At 38.9% G+C, this 9,078-nt stretch overlaps 1 protein-coding gene across 1 annotated transcript; it reads left to right on the top strand.

Moving 5' to 3' along the window:
* The first annotated feature begins 5,753 nt into the window (after positions 1-5,753).
* LOC120441866 (extracellular matrix protein FRAS1-like) lies at positions 5,754-8,597 on the top strand. Its single transcript, XM_039617336.1, has 3 exons — positions 5,754-5,784; positions 6,946-7,086; positions 7,950-8,597. Exons 2-3 carry the CDS (start codon positions 7,015-7,017, stop codon positions 8,226-8,228), a joined length of 351 nt encoding a protein of 116 aa, XP_039473270.1. The 5' UTR covers positions 5,754-5,784; positions 6,946-7,014; the 3' UTR covers positions 8,229-8,597.
* Positions 8,598-9,078: the final 481 nt, after the last annotated feature.

Here is a 9,078-nt window from a genome sequence, read left to right as displayed (position 1 = left end):
GATTAATGGTCAAATTTGCTAATAAAATAATGCTGACAACCTACTGACCACCTTTCATGTGTACTTTCAGTTATCTCCTAAAAGCTGGAAAAGTTGATTTCAATCAATAAGAGACCCTCTGACTGAACTGTGCTTTATTTTAGGTCCCCTTCAGATATGCGTTCAAAAGGATAACATGCTAAATGAAATATAACTCTCCAAATGATGCTATAATTGACTCTTACACACAGGATGTGGGAAGAAAAGTATTTAAACTTCAGTCTCACATGGTTATTGCTACAAGAACGTAAAATATGATTTTGTGAGTTTGAAAACACATAACATTGTGTGCTAAAATCCTTCAATTCAGAGCCTGGAGACATGCTTACAGCATTTCTCTCTCATATCTTTGCAGCTCTTTTTAGCCCATTATTTTCTCACCTTTTCACTTTTCTGGTTATTGCACCCTCTCAGATGTGACTACAGGAAGCTCTCTGTCCATACCTCTTCCTGCCGTACTGCCCTCTGATGACTTCTTTGCGTTCTCTCAATCTTTTCTATCCTTTCTTCACATCTTTCAAACCTATATCACTTTTTCACACCTCCTGATATAAAACTCCAGTGTTGTTCTCGTTCTACATAAATCTCAGCTTTTTTCAGCTCCTCTGCTATAGTCCATCCTTTCTCCCTTTTACTAGGATAAGAATCTGATTTTTAATACTTTGATTTAATTTGGGATGAATTGTTTTCCCAAACGCTGCCAAAAGCCAGGTTTTACTGATAAATCTTTGTTTGATAGGGGGACTTTAAATGTATTCTTCTCTCTGCTCCTTTTCATTTTATAATGCCCTCATTTATTTTATCCTGCAGTCAAGTCAGGCGTGCATGCTGTTTGTGAGGCAAAGCAGAGGGAAGGGCAGGATTACAAATGCACTGATTAGACAATGAGACACAGGAGAGCGCAAAAGTAAAGATGAAAGCCAAACCAAACCAAACTTTTTCCACCACTTGGTGAGTAGTTGGCATCCTACATGCAAACTGCAGGTGACCATGGCAATCTGATTGCAACCAAAGCAATCACAATCAGTGTTGGTCAAGTTACTTGAAAAAAGTAATCAGTAACTAATTACTGATTATCCCCCCAAAAGTAATCCTGTTACTTTACTGAAATTTGTTTAACATTTGAACCTATTTTCTGCACATTCCAGCACATAAAATAGTTTTTGTGTTTACACTCACTCTTTCAAATAAATGCATGTAAAACACAGCAGAAAATAAATCAAATCAAAGACTCAGCGGTCCTGTTGTTTCTATTTCCCCTGCTTAGCAGGAGTGGGGCAGGCGGAGGTTTGCCCTGGTGCAGTTGTGCCGCATGTCAGTGGAAGAATCTTGGAGTTTCTCTGTGAATTTCGCATTCCCATGGCAGCGCACTCGGTGCTTGCTTTGAAGTTTAGGGTTTTATCGCTGTAAAAAGCGTTTTCTTCCCACGCAGTGAACATCAGACGCTAATGTTTTGTCACTTTTACGGAATCAAACTCAAAATAAGGTCAGTACTTCCAAGCTTTAAACGCTGCACGGTCATACTCTCTCCCGCACTCGTTATATTATCTATTTTTGATCTGCACACAGCTGTTGCCACGAATGCCGCACTCGCTTACGTCATTGTCATGAGACACTCGCGCAAACGAAATCACATCAAATTAGTAACGCAGTACCGCAGCATGCTTACAGGAAAGTAACAGTAATCTAATTACCTTTTTTGCAATAGTAATCCCTTACTTTACTCGTTACTTGAAAAAAGTAATCAAATTATGCATTATCGCCCATCTCTGGTCTACATACAGAAAGTGTCATATAAAGATTAAAGGTATCATGCCACATTTGACCTCTGACCTCTTGTTCATGGTTAATAAATTAAGAGTCAAAGTGAAAGACAAATATGAAACTTTGTTACTTACTACAGTTGTTTGGAATAGATAGGAATATAGGGAATTATAGATTTTTATTTCAAGACAGGACTCACATGTTTACATTTCTAGTCTTTAAAACCTCTCTACCCATCTAGTATTAATTCCTTCTGGGATACAAGTATGTATATTATGCAGACACACAAACACACATGCAGCTATTACCCACTTCTTGTTTTTATACCTAAGATGAATTATTGTTGAATGAAGACATTTTTCAAACACATGTAAAATGTGGCCAATTTTGTTTATTTGGTAAAAAAAAAAAAAGGTAGAAGGGGGGAAAAGAGGTAAAAAGAGGAATAAAAAGAAGGAAAGAGAGAGAAGAGAGAAAACCCCAACAATCCCCTCTGAGCAAGCACCAGGCGACAGTGGATAGGAAAAACTCCTTTTAAAGTGAAAGACACTTAAAGGAGAAACCTATGGCAGAACCAGGCTCAGGAGGGGCAGTCAACTGCCGGGACTGGTCGGGGGTGAGGGTGTGAAAAAGAAAAAGGAGGGAGGGAAGGGAAGGGAAGGGGAAAATTAAGTTGGAATAGAGGCGGAGGAAGACATGGTTACATCAGGTGAGAAGCAGCAGTGTCCCTCCTCCAGAACCAGTGGAAACGTTTTTTTTTTTTTTCAGATAATGTTCCACGAGCACTTTTTTCTCAAGGATGAGGGTTTTCAGCTCATCCATTGTTTCTGTGTTTTCTTTCTCAAGTTTGCTGCATCTTTTCACCATGTCTTCTAATTGTTCTTGTTTTTCTTTAAGCTTGTCTTGCAGTTCTTTAACTGTTGCCTCCTCTATTCGCTTTGCCTTGTGCACATCTGTGTGCATGTCTTCCAGCTGCTGGTTTCTCTTCTGGATTTCTTGAAGTCTACACTGCAGGTCTTTATGTGTTTTCTGTTGTTCTTGCTTTTGCGCCTGGATTTCAGTGTTTTTGTACTTCAAGGTCTTAGAAAGTTCTTCAAGTTCGGTATTTTTCTCAGCATTTCATTGATGCTACTCTGCATCGCTGAGCATTGTTTTTCCATTTTTTCTTTTCTCCTTCCAGTACAGATGTTTTGTACCTCGTTTCGTTATACAATTCTTGGAGTGTTAGATTTTTCTTCAGGAGAAAACATTTTCTTCTTCCTGATGTATTTTCTGTTGGTCTTTTTCTTGAAGCAGCTCTTTATTTTTGAGGAGTGTTTCCTCAAGAGTTATTTGGAGCATTTGCATTTTCCTCCAAGACTGCAAACTTGAGTCCGTTTCTTTCTCGAGCATTTCTTGTTGCTCTCTCTCTTGAATGAACTCCTTATTTCTGTGCACTTTTTATCGAGCTTGATTTGGAGCAGTCTGTGTTTTCCTCCATCTCATCAAGCTTGGAGTCCATTTCCTTCTGCTTCATTTCCATTTGCTTCTTGTCTTGAAGCAACTGTCGATTTTTGTGCAGAGTTTTATCATGTTTCACCTGCAGAGCTTTGCATTTTTCCTCCATGGCTTGGAGTTTGCTCTGCAGGTCTCTCTCTGCTCACGGGCTCTTGTTTCTTGTCTTGGAGAATCTCTTTATTTCTCTCCAGAGTTTCATCAAGCATAACTTGCAAGCCTTCATTTTGTTTCTCGATGTTCCTCAGCTTGCACTCCATTTCTTCCTGATGTATTTTCTGTTGGTCTTTGTCGTGAAGCAACTCTTTATTTCTTTCCAGAGCTTCATCAAGCATTACTTGCAAGCCTCTATTTTGTTTCTCGATGTGCCTCAGCTTGCAATCCATTTCTTGCTGATGTATTTTCCGTTGGTCTTTCTCGTGAAGGAACTCTTTATTCCTTTCCAGAGCTTCATCAAGCATTACTTGCAAGCCTCTATTTTGTTTCTCGATGTGCCTCAGCTTGCAATCCATTTCTTGCTGATGTATTTTCCGTTGGTCTTTCTCGTGAAGGAACTCTTTATTCCTTTCCAGAGTTTCATCAAGCATTACTTGCAAGCCTCTATTTTGTTTCTCGATGTTCCTCAGCTTGCAATCCATTTCTTCCTTTTGTATTTTTTGTTGGTCATTCTCGTGAAGCATCTCTGTATTTTTGAGCAGTGTTTCCTCAAGAGTTATTTGGAGCATTTTCAGTTTTTCTTCCAAGACTTCAAGCTTGGAGTCCGTTTCTTTCTCGAGGATTTCTTGTTGCTCTCTCTCTTCAATGAACTCTTTATTTCTGTGCACTGTTTTCTCAAGCTTGATTTGGAGCAGTCTGTGTTTTCCTCCATCTCGTCATGCTTGGAGTCCATTTCCTTCTGTTTCATTTCCATTTGCTTCTTGTCTTGAAGCAACTGTTGATTTTGTGCAGAGTTTTGTCATGCTTTACCTGCAGCGCTTTGTATTTTTCCTCCATGGCTTGGAGTTTGCGCTGCATGTCTCTCTGCTCGGCCTGTTGTTTCTCTTCTTGGTGGATTTCTTTAAGTTTCTCCAGAGCTTCATCAAGCTCTTCTTGGAGCTCCTGATTCTTCTTGAGCATTTTATCCCTTTAATGCTCTCTTTTCTCCTTTTGGAGCAGATCTTTAATTTTTTCCAGAGCTTCATCCAGCTTTTCTTGGAGCACCTGATTCTTCTTATCTCGGAGAGCCCATTGTTTCTCCTCAATACCTTCTTTTCTTGAAGCTGGTAGGATAATTTTTCTAATTCAGCGCTCTTTCTCTCATTTTCTTCCGTCAGGATCTTAATCTTCTCTCTGTTCATGAGATTTTCATTCTGCATTTCTTCCAATCGCTGTTCCTCTAATTCTACCTGTTCATCCCAAGGTAGAGAGCTCATATAAGGGTCTAGGGGCTCATACCATGGAATAGAGCTGGGGTCAGCTTCTTGTCTTTCTTGCTTTTTCTGAGACATGTTGGAGTCTGTTTACCGTGACTACGAAAAGGATCCAAAGGTTTCAAAATGCTTTACTGGTGAATGTTTGAACGCTGCTGACATAAGTGCTGCAAATAACGGACTAAAAGTTGTACATCCTCACCCCTATTTAAGGATTTTGAGGATCAAAGCTTCAAAGGATCAAAGCTTTAGAAGCCGGTGACATCAGAATTCCATAAGCCATGAGGTTGTCACATGACATTTTTGAATGAGGTCATATTTTTTGTATGAATTTTTTAAATAACATCAACATTCCGTAAGCCAGTGAGGTTCTTACATGACTTTTGAATGAGGATAAATTTTTGCTTGGAAAATTACCAATAAAGTTTCAATCCCTGTTACTTTTGTAAAAAAAAAAAAAAAGAAAGAAAGAAAAAGTGAGTAAAGAAAGTAAGTAAAAGTACAGTTTTATTTATATAGCATCTTTCAAGACAAATTCATTTTGTTTGAGTTGTATTGGTAACTCGTTGAAGTGTTACTGGGTATCATAACCAGTTTGCGCATACAGTGAGTGAAAGCATTGGGTGGACTGAATGAGGCTAAATTAAATCGATAGAACTGAGTGGAGTTCTATCGATTGTATTGATCAGACAGTTAGAACAACAACTAAAGGAAACTTTGATTAATCTCAAAGGAACTAATATAGGTTAACTGGTAGCTGATACAAATCAGGATTTACAACCATTTTTGGTTTGTGTTAGATTTATATTGTTGATTGTCATTTATGCTTAGAAATATCTACTTATATATGCTTAGTTGTAAATTGATAGAGGTTTGATCCTTAATAGTCTGCAAACTTTGTATGCATTCCAGAGTGTTCTGGCATGCACACACAACTTAAGGTCAGGAGAGAGGTTATATCTGCTCTTACTGATTTATGGTATAGGAGGACACCTACTCTGTATCTGGTTAAGTATAAGAGCCTTTTGTTTAGATGGACCGTTAGACTCCTGGCACCAGCGTTGGGGAGTCTTCACAGGTACACACACACACACACACACACACACACACACACTTACACAACGCACAGGCAAGGTACTCTTTGTGTGTATGTATATGTCATATGTTAATGACCCTATGCATATTCATGTAACCTCAATAAAAGAGCAGTGTACGGGGGAGTGGACGAGAGCAACTGGGGTCAAGCGAAGGAACGGCGCTTGTCCGGTTCTCTCCCGTGCACGGAAACAAAGAACGTTGCCTACTTGTGTCTTGCTTGCTGTGTAATTACATTGTCTTCAACGTTCCAGCGAATAGGTTTATGCTATGAACCTATCAGTTTGTTTGTTTTTCTGTTTGACTCCTTGTTTTGTTTAATATTGCAATTTATATGATAGTATTATGGGTTTGTTAAACTTTTCAATGTGCAAATGTTGGAAAATGAAATATCACAGCTGGAAATCAATGAAAGTGGAAATTCAGAAGAACTACCATCTCCACCCTAAATGACCATAGCCCCTCCACCCTTATTTGTTTATTACATTATATAACTGCCCTTGTATACAGACCCACAATGTTTCTGTTTCAATATTTCTTACACATACACCATGTATATAGTTTCACTCACATATATGTATGCATATACATTGCTTTTTATTTTATTTTATTTATTTATTTTTCCCCCCTTGTTGTATATTGGTTTCTGTTAACAGGAATTAAGAAAGAAAAGTTTTCTGATCACTTAAACGCTTAGATTAAATGAAAAAAAAAAAAAAAAACCTTAACTATGTCATTAAATTGAAAGATATTAAAGAAATGTGAAAACTAACAAACTCTACAGCTTTTATAACAGCGGAAAGTAGCAGCTTCCTGTCCCGGTCTCCTCATGCATAAATCTGCCTTGCTAATTCAAACTAATGAGGATCACAAGGACTCGAGTAAACATGTGAAAAGGTCATTTGACCTTCACGCCTGGCTGACTGCAATGTGTGGAAGCTTTGTGGCCACTGTGGTGCTTGGTGAAGTTGTGTAGCCCTTTGGGGTTAAACTTTTCATCACAATGAGACTTTTCTATTTGCTGAATTGTTGAGAAAGTTCTCAGTGAAAAGCAGGAAGTTGATGGCAGGATGTAGTTTTGGTTACACATATGTGTATCGCTCATAGGTTGTTTCATCATCTTATTATTGTTCTTTGTCTTCAGGTTGCTCAGACTTTCTACATCACTATCAAGCCTGTGGACGACTCCCTGCCTCTTCTTCAGGTCCCTGGCATGAGGGTGCAGGAGGGTGTGAGGAAGACCATCACTGAGTTTGAGCTGAAAGCCACCGATGCGGACACAGAGGTAACACACTGGCTACATACGTTTTCTGCAAATCTTTCACAGCTTTAATTACAGTATATGCGTGACATCATGACAAGAATCAGGTGTCACCTTCTGTGGCGGGAACTACAACAGAGACGCTTTGAGTACTTCAGAAGGTCTTAAAATAAAACAAAACAAAAACTTTTCAAATGTGTAACTGAGGTCAAAATACAGCATTGAAGGACTGATTTCTTCAGCGTGCACACTCATACTTCTTTAATTAAAGGCGAAACTAAAGCAAATGTTGGATGTTATCCATCCTCTGCTGCATATATTGTAGAGTTAATAATATGTATGAAGTAATTTAAATGAGCTTATTTGCCTTTTTCCTCCTTTAGGCATCAAATTCTCTTTATGAGCTGCACAATATAAACAGATCATATATTTGAAGCTTGGTATGATTTGTGAACTAATTGGCATCATGTTTGGAATCATCCCAAAGCAGTACAGATACCAGTTTAGAAAAGAGCTGGACCTCTGAATGTTTATTTTGAGATGATTACCTAAGATGGCTAAACTAAGCAGCCGGCTTAAGGGATAATCCAACACTGTTAATCCCATAAATCTGTAATTCTCAGTAAAAACTTGAAGATTTATTTTCTACTGCCTTATTGTAGAATTTTAGAGAGTAACACCCAAAAGTGATGTTAAGGTTCGCCACTATAGATATTTTGAAGCTGATTCCTGAATTTGAGTTCTCACTATTTTGCTGGTTTGTTGGTTGTGCAGAACCAACACTGCTTCTTTATGTAGCTTCATCCTAGGGAGACATTGCAGGCGATATCATTGAGCCGTCCTTCCTTTCCCTGCATTTTCCCTCCTATTACACCACCTTCCTCCAGGTGGAGTCCATCGTCTTCAGCGTCATCCAGGCTCCTCGACACGGCACCATCGAGCGCACCATCAACAGCCAACGCTACCGACAGATAAGCAGCTTCACCATGGACGACATCGACCAGAACCGCATCAGCTACAACCACGACGGCTCCAACTCGCTCAAATACCGCTTCACCTTCACCATGACCAACAGCACCAACCTGCTCTTCATGGTGGAGGACAACGGAAAAGAGATGTGTGTGTGTGTGTCTGTGTGTGTGCACAGTTTTATTACAGTGGGATGATTGAAATGGCAGAGTGAGGGCATGTCTGCGAGAGTGTGCGTGCTCTGACCTTTTGTGAATTTGTGGATGTATTCATGTGCTGAGAAACTGGGCGCTTTTGCAAAGGGCGGGCACCTCCGGAAACAGAGAGTGAAAATATTTTTGCAAAGGACATGTTTGGAAGGACAGGATATTTCTGTAGCAAAGTTTTGCCTTTTCCCGTCCTCCTGTAAGCTTTGATGTTTTTGTGTAACCTGCTTCAAATATTCATAAAAAATTAGGATAATTTTCCTTTTTTGTGTCATAGTGAATACTAATAAACCATATACTACATGTGTATTTTAAAAACTCACATCAATTGGCTGACGGTGTATGATATTAAAAGGAAATGAAGGCTACTTTTAGCTTAGTGTGGGATCACCACAGTCATGGTTGGGATATATTGTGTACAGCAAATATATCCCAACTATATCCCAACAAATCAAACAAAGCCACTTTAATGTGTCGCATGCTCAATTTGAAGCTTGTAAACATCATTTTCTTAATGAAAATACATTCTCAATAACTGAAATAACCCTTAGCCTGAGAGACGGAGGCAATATGTATAAATAAAACAGATGAGATTTCTAGTACAAACTGTAAATATCATCCCGACTGTGAGCAGTTGCTTCCATATTCTGCCAAATGCTTGCACTCAATCTAAAAATATGATTGAGATATTACTATTCTGGATATTAATGCATAATTTAGTACTGTTTTCATCTCTGTGGTGTTTATGCTGAGCTTCCTGAAGGTCATTTGGCCAATTTTGAAGCAGTGGGGCTCTCATCTAAGTGTTTCCTTTCCACAACCTTCTGTGGAAGGTGTAAAT

This window comes from Oreochromis aureus, linkage group 9 (genome assembly GCF_013358895.1).
Source record: "Oreochromis aureus strain Israel breed Guangdong linkage group 9, ZZ_aureus, whole genome shotgun sequence".
Classification (NCBI taxonomy): domain Eukaryota; kingdom Metazoa; phylum Chordata; class Actinopteri; order Cichliformes; family Cichlidae; genus Oreochromis; species Oreochromis aureus.
This window is presented reverse-complemented; position numbering and strand designations above follow the sequence as displayed.